The 14,168-nt window shown below is 41.9% G+C and overlaps 1 protein-coding gene across 4 annotated transcripts in view; it reads right to left on the bottom strand.

Moving 5' to 3' along the window:
* The window catches only part of stim2b (stromal interaction molecule 2b), a 44,368-nt gene extending 31,692 nt beyond the window's left edge, over positions 1-12,676 (bottom strand). For all 4 annotated transcript variants that reach the window (XM_044341031.1, XM_044341033.1, XM_044341032.1 and 1 more), the window contains exon 1: positions 11,493-12,676. In XM_044341031.1, coding sequence (XP_044196966.1) covers positions 11,493-11,625 — 133 coding nt within the window. In that variant the 5' untranslated portion in view covers positions 11,626-12,676. The remainder of the gene's footprint in view (positions 1-11,492) is intronic.
* Between the last annotated feature and the right edge of the window lie 1,492 nt (positions 12,677-14,168).

The following is a 14,168-nucleotide window of genomic DNA, read 5'->3' as shown; positions in this document are numbered from 1 at the left end:
CAGGCACCCCTATATTTGTGCACAAGCCCACAAACAATGTAATGTAATGGATTTTAATAAGCAGCACTGACTGTAAGCATCCTTCCCAACAACCCTCAACCTTGAACCTGTTTCTTCCAGTCCCATTTTTCGCTACATGACCCAGCTGCTCTGATGTAATGGCAGCCTCAAGGTTAAGCGACCACCTGCTTAGATGTCACTCGGCTCTCCAGTCATCCAACGCGGCGAGGTGCACCTTTCTACATATAGTAGATTAACACACTGTGTCAGCCGTGTCAGCAGTTCATTAGATCCGCTGGCAACCTGCCGAACCTTATCAGCTTTCTAACATTTACGATGTATGCACTTACCATACGGATGATAAGTGAGATGTTAAGTATATTCTCATAAACTCCTGCGTTTCACTGGCGCCCCGAGCAGCTGTGAGTCAGACTAGCTTTGCTCCAGGGGCACCTCCCACGTCTGACCCTTCCCTGTGATCACTTAAAAGTCATATGTCTGCGATTCTTGTGAATAAAGCTTAAAAAATCCTAATTGCGCTGCATTTACCGATCAGATGCTCCAAATCGTGTGAAGTGGGGGAGGGGAGGATTGTGATGTCAATGTGTACCAGACTTGTTCCCCCTCATAAGTGCCCATATGGCAGGGCAGTGTCATAAGTCATGCTGATGGGTCAGTATTAAAGGCAAGTAAATAAAGCTTCTGGAGAGTCTACCATTTCAGCTCATCAGCATTCATTAATAAGACACAAATATCATTAGCCGCCTATAAATGCCACAAGGAAGTTAGTTGAAGAGGAAGAAACAAGATACAGAAAATGTTTGTATCTTAGTCTCAGTTTGCACAAGCTGTTAAAATGGACACGGGTGTAAATTTAAAACTGTCCTCTTTCACTTCTTATTCAAGAGAATGACACAAGGGGAAAAAAAGTTGGCGAGTAGGAGGGAAAGAATCTGACAGATGATTGCAAATGTCTCTATCCCACAATTAAATGAGCAAATGATCTGTCTTGATGCCCTTGCAAAAAAAGAAAACATTATGTGTTTGCCAGGTACTGAGGGGGTTTTTGTTGTGTTTGAGTTCCTGCTGTGCTGACAGGTGAGCTTTCTAACTCCTCAGGGTGCCCTGGGGGCATGGCAGGAGGATGTCTTACTGCAAAATCATCAGGTAAGCAAACACAAAAGCACAGCGCCACACACTATCGCATAGTTACTCAATTTCCCACGCAAGACTCAAAACTTTGTCTCCGGCCCAATCAAAGTCTTGCAAAACCACACCGAGCTACATCAGCCTCTAGACAGTTAACATGTCTCAACCAAACCTGATCCACCCAGAACTGTATTATCTCTGCCCCAATTTGTAATGTAAGAAGCCATGGAAATAATAGATTACACAAACATTAAAGCTGGAGGTGGATCAGCTCAGGCAACTACAGTTAAGAAAGAGAACTTAGAAACTACCTGATGATTGATTCAAACAGGCACAGAGAGCTCTTTGTCTTTGACCTGTTGAACCCAGTCAATTCCCCTGAAACAGGGATATACCTTACCCCCCTAAACCACCTTAACAGGCATCAGTAATCCTCTGCTTAGGCCACAGATTTTTTTTTTTTTAAAGAGCAGATAAAGGGAGGGGGAAGACAACTAGAGCAAAACGTGTGGAGGCCCACCAAGTCTGATCTAAAAACTTCCAGAAAAGGAGACGCTCCTTGCGCCCGGGCGTCCGTGGAATGTTTTAATAACAGCCCCAAACACGAGATGTGTGGCGTGTGCGCCGGGCCCGAGGAAGAGAAGCAGGAGGAAGGAATGAAAAGACAAAGAGGAGGCTACACGCTTGTTTAATTTGCTTGCTTGGCCTCCGACATGCTCTTCTGGATGTAAGGTTAATGGAAGGTATGCCTATAGAGAGCGAGACGGAGAGAGAGAGAGAGAGAGCACACGCCTGGAATAAGGACGAGATACAGCCAAAATGATCACATGTTAAAAGTTAACAATGAACAATGAATAGCATGACAACAACTCCCATTACCACATGGACCACATGGACCATGTGGTAATTGGATCCAGTTCTGGATGGACAACGAGTGAAACTTTTGAATAACAGTGATTACAAGTAAAAATAAAGTCATGCACACAAGTGTACAGAAGATAGGCTACATCCTAGATAACCCCCAACTGGGATTTAGTGTTCCTCATCTATGACATGGCCTCGGGAAAGGAAGGATGAGGGTTAAGACTTTCCCACTGGAAGTATCTCTATTAGGGTATGGTACCCCGTGTTCTCTGACTTTGTCCAAATTAGTTAGAAAAATAAAAAAAACAAGAAAATAGTAACAAAAAAGCAGAATCCCTCCAACCAGATGTGTTGCGTTTGGCCCCCGACTGCATATCTAACCTATTATTTCTGTCTTTCAATGGGAAGGATCATATTACAAGTAATTTATCTCAAAAGACGCCTGATCTTATTAGTGGCATGACAACCTTGAAGGGAAAATATTTTGCACCTCCAAGAATAGAGCACTTTAAAGTGCAAAAACTCCCGCACACTGCTCTTTCTCATCAGAAGATTTACTGTCATTAATGTTTACATCCTGTTGGATCTTACATTGCCGGCACATCGTTCAAGATGTGTGCAAAGTGTAAATGTCCGGACTGTCAAAATCCGCAGCTCAGACCTTTGCGGGGCCTTGGAAGAGAAAGATTTAAAACAACATTAATGTGAAGGAAGGAACATTGAGAACAGCCTGTTAAAACTTTTACTGCTACCTTTAAACCTGCGAGGTTTGTCAAAATAAAAGCGAAGACAGTGTGCTCATCGGGGAACACACGAAGGTCACGTGTTTTTAGAAGCGGCACTAAGAGATTAATTAAACGGTTTTGGGCACTCCCTTCAATGCGCAACCATGGGAATGTCTCCGTCTGAGGATTTGTAACTGACAGCAGACAACAGGTTTGACTCTCTGCCAACTTCCTGTGTATGTATTTTCCCTTCCTGCTTGACAGGTTTCTGTTGGGAGTTTTTTTTAGACCGTGTTCCTAAATATGGACGCCTGTACAGAAGCTAAGAATAAGGGTCATAGTTCAGACAATAGCAAAGTAAATACATGGAGTTAAATTAAAATAAAGATGCCTATCGAACCCTGAAAAAAGAAAACATCTGAGTCTCTTCATGCAGAAGATAAACAGCGGCAACACAAAGACAAAATGTCAACGGCGTCATGACACATTTCTTACCGGCAATGAGATACTTCTAAAGGTTAGCAACCTTCTGCAACTCTTAAAAAAAACATAAGCTGCTGTCTCTGACATGAAACAGAGCAGAAACAAATCATGTGCAGACAGAAGGCCTAAACTTTTGTCAGACCTTTGACCCACTTGCTGCTTGAAGAGGAAGGAGAAGAAAGCAAATGAAAGTCATTGTGTTGTTATCAGGTCCTCTGATGTGTAATACAAACTGGGTCCATTTTGGAGCAGATCAAGGGAAGGATAAGTGGTTCCTAAGAATCCACCTGTTGGTCCGGACATGCTACTGTTAGCAGCAGTAAGACGGATTAGCAGTCAACTCACCATGGCCTTACAATGCCCAATCAGAGACGCTTGAAAGCAACTGTTTCATGTTTCTTTTAACTGTAATTCAAGTTTACCAGAGTTGTGCTTCACAAGTCTGAACTGACGTTGTTTACCGTTGTGCCCACATCTGCCTGTTAGGCGTGGTCTGCTTGTAAATCAGTTTGTTATGAGCACAGGTTGGACCGATAACTTCAGAGGAGACAGACTTGAGAAGGGACAGCATACCAAAGAAATCCACACCGCTCTTTGCCCCTCTTACCCTGGCCACCCAATCACGTGCCCTCTGCCGAGGGAAAGTCCCTGAAATCAGAGGGGACCGCACCTCACTTCTAGGGGTGTGACGGTACACAAAATTTACGGTTCAGTATGTATCTCGGTTTTGGAGTCACGGTTCGATACAATTTTGGTACAGCAGAAATAGATCCATTTGACATAACAATCCTTTGCTTGTTTGCTTTGTTGCTAAAAATGTGAAATCTGTTCACCTTTCTGAATTCAATCTTTATACCTTAGGAAAGTAACACTTCAGTAAATACATGTTATTAGCCAGGAAATTACATGCAAAGTGTGAAAGCCATGGTGACAATTTTAGGCTTCTGTGAAGGGCATGGTGTTGGCCTCTTCCTGTGTTAAGGTGACGAGTATTAGCACAGCGGATCCCACTCTCATAACAGGACAAGGCTGACCTTTGTCACCTTTTATTCTGGAAACATGTAGAGCTGATAGCAGAAACTGTACATTTCCTTCTATGGATTCAATGATTATATTATAATTATTATGAATTTAGTCTATAAAATGCAAGTGTACACTATTCTGCTTGTAAACTTGGTGGTGGAAATGCACAAACAAGGGTTATATTGGACCCACAAAGACAGTGAAGAAGATCACTGCTAGCAAGTAAACATGGATGCAATCAATGTACAATTTAGAATATTCAACAGCACAAAAAATGGCTTTACAAATGTTTATGTAGTGTGATATGGGAGGACATGCACATTTGTTAGACCTCAAGGATACATGCAATGTGTTTTTGTAAGAAAACGCTGAATCTAAAAGACATTTTGTTTGTTTATAAGAAAACTCCACGGGGTACCTTTAAATCTTTAATGATACAAAGTAGCAAAATCTCACATTTGAGACGTGGGCAATAGCAAATACAATTAGGATTTTTCTCTGATAAATGAGCTAAATGACAAATCAATTATAAAAAATGCTCACTTTGAAAAGCCACAAACAGAGGAAGTGAGAAACATAAACGGAACCTAGATCTTTTTTTTTTTTTTTTTTTTTTTTACTCATTTGTTTACATCTACACATCTGTGTATGTTGTTGAGCTCCTTTATTTATATTTTGTTCTTCCTATCCGCACGTAGTATTGCGAGCTTGTGTGTATCCACCATGAAGGGCTCACTCAGCCAAGAGTTGTGCATTGCCAGCTAGGGGATCAACACCTTAAAGTGTGGCGGAGCTAACAACAATAGCCCACGCGGGCCTGGGTGAGGGCAGACAGTCCTGCTACTGTGGGCCACTTGCAGCAGGAAACACTGTACAGCAGTGACCTACATCTCTTACTGAGGCGCTTTCTGCATGAGTGAATCAGCTTACTGCTTATGAATGAATTATCTAGAACACACCGGTGGGTTCTAGATAATTCTTGTGTTAGCATTAGAGATTCAAGAATGTAAAGCAAGGAGCTGTCCGGTTTGACCTAAGTTTTTTGACAGTGATATAGTGTTTGAGGAAAGAATGGTATGAATGACAATACATAGAGCATTCAAATTATGAAGTTCACATGCGGTAAGAGATATTTAAATAAAATATTTAGACGTTAACAATACTTAAACAACAATAGCATTTAGCAATGTAACAAAACCAACATGAACGTGAATCAGGTCATTGATTGTCTCAGTGCTTGTTAGTGATTTCAAAACCCAATCTATGCTTTCTGGCATAGCTGGTGACTGGGGGGGGGGGGGCACAGCGGAGTAAACCATCAAATAAAGCCCCATTATCTCACTGGTGAGCCCAGCTGAAAGTCGGACTGGCCTGGTGCGGCGGCGACAGATCTCAGTAATGAAAAGGAACAGTCTGAACCCGCCACGTCACTGTCAGTATTGGGTCAGCCGAAACCACAACAGGGAGCATGATGGAAAATACACATGGAAAACTTAACCAGTGGCTTTATAAATACACAGAGGTTGAGGAGGGTTGGGGTGGGGGGGGGGGTCTGTTTGGTGACGGGTCTCATTAGGCTGGATCACAACCCTAAAGCCCCCTGATTGAGATGGGCGACAGCTGTCCACTTTTGGGAAAGCCGACTGGGCAACTGAGCGGCGTCAGTGCGACAACGCAATGCCAGACTTTTGTTTGAGGTTACTAATGATCTACAGCTGGACCCGTGCTCTCTTTTGACAGATGGATTTTGCATTAAAGCAGTATTAATTGATTTTTTTTTGGCCATTTGGGAGCAGCAGACACTGACATACAGTACTATTAAGTTAATATGATGAATGTGTTGGCAAACAGCATATATACAAGGGAAAGTGAATCAATACAGTAAGGTTGAGCTAAAAGATGCTAAAAAACTGAGGAGTTGAGAGGAACTGAAGAGTCTTTCACATTAGACATTAGGTCCTTTGTGTTTATAAAAATGTTTTCGTGCTGCTTTAAAACTGGAGTAACTGATTTTTGGCCAATTGGGGCCAGCAGGAACAAGCTGAATACAAATCACTGACATAATATCACCTTATAAAACTGATGGCAAACATTTCAGTACATCTAGCAGATACGTAGCAACATTAGCATTCATTTGGAGTTTTGTTTCTGGCCACCTAATAACAGTAGGTCCAAGATCCTCTCTCCTTTTAAGTCTGTTTTGGTCTTCACAAACTCCTTAAAGAATAACCTGGCTGTTTAGCTTCCTAACTGTGTTCACCAGCTAGTTGCTACCTTGGACTGTCTGCTGTTTGGTGCTGGATAGGTAGCATACATTGGGTATAGCAGAGTTTTCATGCTGAAAACAGCTGCCTGCTTCAGCTAGAAATGGGGTTGATGAAAGCAGTGTGAGTGAACCATAACATTGAAGTTGTGGGCCGTGAAATCAAACCAATTAGCTGAAAGATGCTAAAACAATGCTGTGTTGTACAGTGTTGTAGCATCGTTCAGCTGAGAGTCGGGTGATCACTTTCTCTGGGTTTGTCATTACAAGCGACCTCTTTCACATTAAACATAACTATTTGACACTTTTTTTAATATAAAAATATTAAGTAGTGCAGCTTTAATCGAGTTGATTGCAGAATTTTGGTGAGGTATGACCTTTTCAGCACCACGTCATGATTCTTTTTTTTGCTTTGGCTCATGAAGGACCCTTCAGAACAGTCTGTTCTAGTCAAAGAAAGGAAATGGCTTTGCCTGTTGAGTTGTCCTCCACAGAACCAGGACATTATGACTCGCTCCACGTACTCAGTGACACTCTGTCTGTCACTATTAGCCCACAGAGCGAACCCAAAACTCGTTCTACGGCTCCAACACTAAGAATGTCTGGCTTTCCTCAAGCGTGTGTGTGTTAGTTTGATCAGCAGCGGCGGAAGTATCACAAAATGCAAATTCCTGTGCTCCCCTCAGTATTTAAGCAAGCACTTGTGAGACAGGCAAATGTCGACGCTCCTTTCAAAACGAATCCCTTCATGAATGCAGGTTTGAGATAGCTGACGTCACCTCTGATTTGGCTTCATAAACAAATATTCAGATAATTCTCCCCAAACAAAGACAAGCCTCAAGTGAAATCTTCATGACTTTGCAAAGCTGTAGATCATGTAGAAAAAAAGTAGAGTGTGAGAAAGATCTACTCGTGTTTGCCTCGCTACATTCAAGTACATATAACTGAACCTACAGCAGCCAGTTTCTGCATCAGCAGGTTATGTAAAGCTTATGCTAAATGGGGGCTCTGTATCTGAGACAACTATCATCCAGCAGGCACATTATTTGAGAACTGGGTGTTCCTTGCATCCAGAGGGAAGGGCTTTGTTTGTTGAAACGCCAAACAAGCTGAGTACACAACACCATTAAAACAGGAGAAGACCACGTTCACATTGCCCCTCAACCGATTTCCATTGTAAATGCCTCACTCCCTTTTTGCTGCTGATTGTAAAAAAAAAAAAAAAACCCACTATGCCCAATTGCTTGCTCAAGGTGAAGAAATGATTTGATTCCTATTGTTTACATCAACTCTGAATTTGGCCAATGTCATGCATACTGCAATGCATGGAAGCAGATTTACATTAAACCAGGAACTCTAAACAGTTGAAAAGTCTTACAATGAAGAACAAGCTTTTTGTGGTAAAGACAAAGCCATGAAAGATGTCATATAAGTTAAACTCAGGCTGAGTGTAAAATGAGTTTAATACAATTCTACACCATGACCTCTAAGTCAAAACATGCTGCTGTTTATCTGCAACACCATAATCAATTACTTCACCTTTGGCTTTCCTTCCAGAAAACAGAAGTTCCTGGAAGACAAGAATCTACCAGTTAATCAGTCCACAATAAAGTCATTGGCTTTAGTTCAATGTGATGGCAGCTGGTTGCTGATGTGACCGCCAACTATTAACTACTGGACTAAATTGCTGAAATTTAATATCCTGTTTACAAATTTCTAGACTTTTCAAACCTAGTAAGAAACTGTGACATGAGTTGTTTCATGTCGAAGGTGACAAGCGCTCATATACAACAAATTGCGCACTTAAGTAATCATCCTCTATCACCGTTGCCCTCTTTCACATCTCAACCGCCAGTCTGCTCTTTTGAACATCCTAAATCAAAGGGGAGCTGCCTGACCCACCAAATGTTAAACCTCACGCCCCCAGTCTCGCCCCCTAACCCTTCACAGCATGATAAATGGCAGCTTTGAACCCTAAACTGTTCCTGCAACAACAGCCTCGTCTCTAACCTCAATTACCAGAGCAACAAATTCTTTCTTTATTACTTTGTGCACGTGGCAATTACAGGCATATACACGTGTGTGTGTATATGCAAATATACATGCAAACAAACAGTCATTCCCAAAAACAAGCATCACTCAGCAGAGTAACCTCATTTCTTAAAGTGCAAACATCCTATAAAGGATGTGTTGCTAGTCATAGGTGCAATGAATCATATTCTTAAAGATTCTGAAAGTTAAAACCAAGATTAAGGCACAATCAAGCAACTCCAAGATTCACTTCAACAGCTCTTTATCTGAGAAAACACTGTGTATACAGGACCTACATGAACACACACACAAGAGTCTTGTGTTTTTCTCTCCTGACGCCAAGACCAGCAAAAAAAAGGCAGCTGACCTTTCCAGGGAGCCGGCTGGGAAATGGGTAACGCTGCGGTCATGTTTACTGACACTGTATTAAGTCACCACTATCTCTGCATCCACTGCACTTCATTGTTTGCGGTGAGAGAGGGCTGACATTGTCCCTTGGCCCGTTTTACACTGCTGAGCTGCTGTTGTGGAAAAGGCCAAGTGTGCTTCTGCCTTATTAATCAATAAACTGTGTATCCCCGGTTTATTTTCAGGAGCTGCTTAACACTTGTAAACAGACAGTCATGAATGCTTAACAGCTGTCTAGGTTTATTACTTTCTCCAGCAGCCTTAACAGACGGACAGAGGTGGATGTGTTGGATGAACATAAATATATAGATGAGTCTATAGGCCTCCATTTTCAAAGCTCTGTGTGTGTGTGTTTGTGTGGTGTGTGGTGTGTGGTGTGTGTGTGTGGGGGGGGGGGGGTTTCTTCAGTTGCAGTGCCTTGTGGCTGTAAAACAAAGAGCTCATTTAGTATTTGTGCAAACAGCCAAGAGTGCAAAAGAGTCAAAATATAAACACTTGAAATGAAAAATTTAAATTTACCTTCATGGGATTTCACTTGAAACCGTACTTAAGACGAACGCCAATATTTACATCAGTGACACCTTGTTTGAGCTATCTGATAATCTGCATGTGATGGGATGTGAGAAAGTGGAGGATATCTGCTTCAGGTAAATGTGTCACTGGTTAAGACGCAGCATACAGGCAGCGGGCCCTTGTCGCATGTCATTCCCCATCTCTCTCTCTCCTGTTGTTTCCTGTCATCTCTCCTTTGTTAACCCCCCCCCCTCAAAAAACGGCGGTTTGACAAGAAAACTCCTGGAACTAGAAATTTTGGAGCGTTCAGCCACATCTGGTGGATTTTAGCATACAGTTGCCTATTCACACATCCAACAGAAACAGAGCAACATTAGCATTGATTATTATCATCATTAGTATTATTTGGAGTCGTATTTGTGTCCAAATGATTAATATAAAATATAACTATAAAATACAAGTACTTATGTGATCCATTGTTGATATAAAAAGATTGATTACAGTCACCTTTAGTGAACTCAGTTTAAATCTTGGTTTGTGTTTAAAGAGCTGTTTGAGGGAGCAGACTTATAACTAACTGTCCAGTACATAAAAAGCAGGAACAGATTTAATGCACAGCCATAAACAAAACTATTCATGGTTGTCAACATAGATTATCATGACTGTCCTCTCAAGTTATTGCAGATGCCTTGAGTATTGTTTGACCTTCTGTTACTCTATGGTCACTTGCTATTAAACAGGACTGTGTTACAGGACTGAGGGACTTTCTGAGTGACTTTCTGAGTCAAAAAGCAGAACCAAGGGAAGAGTTAAAGGAAGTAATCTACTTCTAAAAACAAACACTATCCTCCACTAAGACACTGAAACCTTAGCTTACGACCATAACAACACGAAGTTATTCAGATATATCAGATACCAGTAGATTCAGTCAGCTGGGTTAAAGCTGTATTTTCTTTTTTTATGAAAAGAATTTAAACCTTTCAAGACAGAATCAAAAGAAGGCTTGAATGGGCTTTGAATGGATCTACTGGTCACACAAGCAAGTACTTAATATGTCGATACATACACCATTATGTACAATGTGAACACATACCAGTTTTGACGTTTTTACCCTGAAGCTGCTTTGTTTATTTGTTGGTTTAAAAGCCTAGGCGAGGGCTGCAAGATATATTGAACACATCTGTTGCATTACTTCTTCTTATGTAACAATGTCTGTCTGTATTGTCCCTGTTAAAAGGATCAAACAAAGAAAAGAAATAGCAATTTCTCTGCATGCGTGGGCCTTTAACTTTGTCAATTAAGGCACCTGCCATGTACAAAAGCCTCAACAGCCAAATCAATATTGCCTGGTTAAAAAAACAGATGCAAACAGATGGAAATCCTCTCTTCATTAGGTTATGTGAACTGTACAATTTCAGAAGAAGGGGGGGGGGGGTCATCTGTGGGCTTGTGGCAATGATCAGCATGACTCAAAACACGTTCCACTGTAAACAGAATAGCATTTATGTAACCCTCTTCCATCACAAGGAACCTATCATCTTGTAACCTACATATTTTAGATGCTACTTACATTGCATATGTGTGCATAATGAATTGATGCATGTATGCTCTGATGGAAAGATTTGTGCCAGGCATACTGTAAGGTTTACCCCCCTCCCCTCAAAACAACATCATCCTTGGTGACACATGAACAGTGCCATTACAGTAAATACTCATGCCCTCAGAGAGGATGCATCCTGCATTCCTGTCATGTCATGCATTCCTCAGCAATGTACAGAGAGAGGTAGGAGGGGGGGGGGGGGCAGGAATATAAGGTGACTGTGGACAAAAAATGCATCACTTTCCTTTAAGCCCCTGCGCAGGGCTTTCCCCGGTTTTCCCTGAGAAAGCCACGGGGGAACAAGAAGGAGGAAGAGGAGGAGGAGGTGGTGGTGGAGGAGGAGGGGGAGGAAGGGGGGGGGGGGGGGGGTTGATAATACTGTACATGCGTAAATAAATTGGAGACACTTGTATCCGACATGAACTGTGCTTACCTGTGATAGCTACATTTGCAGCATCAGACGAGTGGCTGGGTAGATCATTCGAGTAAGTGCACTCCAAGCCCAGTACCGCATAGATGACGAGTCCACGTAGCAATGCATTCACTGCCTTGTGGATGTAACTCATGGTGGAAATGAGGCGAAAATCTGGTAAATTCGTATCCGTGGGACCGGGGGAGTGGGGTGATGGGTAGATTTTTAAAGCAATCCCAAGGAGAGAGAAAAAAATGATACTAATATATCGGGTTCGGACTGGATAATACAACAATAGCGAGCCAAAAAAATATAAAAATTGGAGCAGAAATATGACGTGTCACGAGAAAAAAAAGGGACACCTGGAAAATGCACCAACTTAAAAAAAAAAAAAAAAAAAAAAAAAAATCCCGCAGTCGACTATTTTGAGGAAACCCACCGGCTAACAGCTGAAACACAAGCAGTCACTGCTGTCACAAAACCTTACAGGAGAAATACCTGCAAAAGAATAGTTCATCGTGGGTCATCGGCAAGTCAAACTACTTTGAGAGAAGACCCCCCCACCACCACCACACTCATAAAAACAAAACTAATAGCCTCTAATGGGTTTTTGGTGGCTGTTTCAGAGGGGTGACTGCTGCGAGCACCCCATGCCTTTGATGTCTAATTGAATACAATTAAAGAAATGTCTAGCTGGATAAGGAGAAGACCACATGCAGCCTAGAGGAATCCCCTGTCCAAAAACAAAACAAACAAACAAAAAAAAATGGTAGGAGCTTTCTACCCGTGGATATCCGTGAGCCACAAATAATATCAAGTGCTGTATTAAATCCTTATGAAGGCCTGTGAGAGGGAAGATAATAGTCTCTGTACTTCCACGTACAGTATACAAACACCGGGGACAGCTTCAGCATATTGAACTCGCAGTGTCTCATAGGTCCGCCTCTTCATACGAAAGTAGCAAATCCCATTGCATCAAAAAAAAACACACACACACACATTCGTGTCTTCCTCCGTTTGCTCTAATCCGTCTCCGACCTATATCAGCCGATATCCGCCTACTTTCTAAATGAAGTTTTTAAAAGTCAGCTTTTTTTTTCGTGGCTCGGTGTGTTACTGTATCCTCCTGTCATATCAGCTGCTCGCCGGCTGATGCAGACTAGGGAAGGAGAGCCGACCGGGGCGGAAGTCAGTATGCAAAATGGTTTGACATCAGGAGGAGGAGAGGAGAGGAGAGAGAGAGAGAAAGAGAAAGAGAGAGAGAGAGAGAAAGAGAGAGAGAGAGAGGGAGAGGGGGGGGGGGGCTTTACATTTGGCCCCGACTACTGCCGCGTGTAGGACGGGATACTTTATAAGCGGTGACACCGGGAGAGGTTTTGTTTTTAAAGGGGGGGAAAGCATTCAGCGCATCCCTTCCCTGCTACCCCACCGGCTTTCATGCGGTGGTTATCAGACACACACCTCGCTGGCGCCGGGTGTGTTTTTTTTTTTTTTTTTTTTTTTGGTTGTTGTTGTTTTTTTTGGCCGAGCTGGAGCTTGAGGGGATTCTTGAGCAGATAAATCCTCCTCAGAAACGCTCTTTTTTCCGGTCATGCTGACGCGGATAACGATTACCCGCTTCATTGTTCTCCACTTCCCGGCTCCGGGCCATCCAAGTTTGCCTCCCGGTTGAGCGCTCTCATTGGCTGGAGTGTCCCAACATGGCAGAGTCTGATTGGCTGCTTCACACAGCAGTTGTTGCATCGTTTTGAAGACGCTCAGCGCGGGAAATAATGTGATATTAAAGGATAATTCCGGGATTTTATGCATGTTAAACCTTGTTATTTACTCTGAAGCCATTTTCTATTTATTTTATAGCAATGTCGGTGCATACCAAGAGATTCTGCGCCCCCTATATTACTAACACTAATAATAGAAATATGAGTAATAATATTATTTTTCACAGCACTAAGAAATACACTGATGAAGTGTGACATAAACAACATTACCTTAATTTCTGTGTGTAAAAAAACACATCCATCCAATTTTTTTTACATTTTAAAGATCCCTTCCAGACATGTTTTAGGACAAATAAAAATCCTCTTCTTGGAATAATAAATTGTGTCTGACGTGTTTGTCCACAAAAAAATCCTTAAAATTGCATCTTCTCCTTCTACCTCATTAAAAATACAGAATCTATGAATATGCAAATGTGTTTAATTTTAAAGTTTTAACTGCTGGACACAATACTTCACTGTAAAGTCTGTTCTCAGTGTATACGCACTGGAGGTTTTAAGTTTCCACATTATATTTGTATGTTGTAAATTGTGTACCGGACCTTGATTGGCTCCAAACTAGTCATGATGTCATCACCTTCTTCCTTCAGTAGGTGAATGTGAAAACCAAACATCCAAATGAAAGAACAAGAACACATTTTTGAGTGGAGGTTTAAGATAGGTTTGAATGAGGTGTAGACAGATGTAAACTTCCCAGTAGTATCACCAAAAAATTTTTTTTGAAAAATCTGGAATTCCGGGAAGCTATTTTTTTTTTTTTTGTCAACAAAAAAACCTTCTACGGTCATCCACAGCTTCCTTTGAAACCAGGGTTTCCCGTATGGGTGCCTCTGACTGTCATCCCATGCAAATGTGTTATTGGTTCATTTCAATATTTGGCTGTTTGCTTCCTGGTGCCAGAACTTTTCATGTAAAGGCCCCG

Source organism: Thunnus albacares, chromosome 22 (genome assembly GCF_914725855.1).
Source record: "Thunnus albacares chromosome 22, fThuAlb1.1, whole genome shotgun sequence".
Taxonomy (NCBI): Eukaryota; Metazoa; Chordata; class Actinopteri; order Scombriformes; family Scombridae; genus Thunnus; species Thunnus albacares.
The sequence above is the reverse complement of the archived record's forward strand: the minus strand, read 5'-3'. Positions and strand labels throughout refer to the sequence as shown.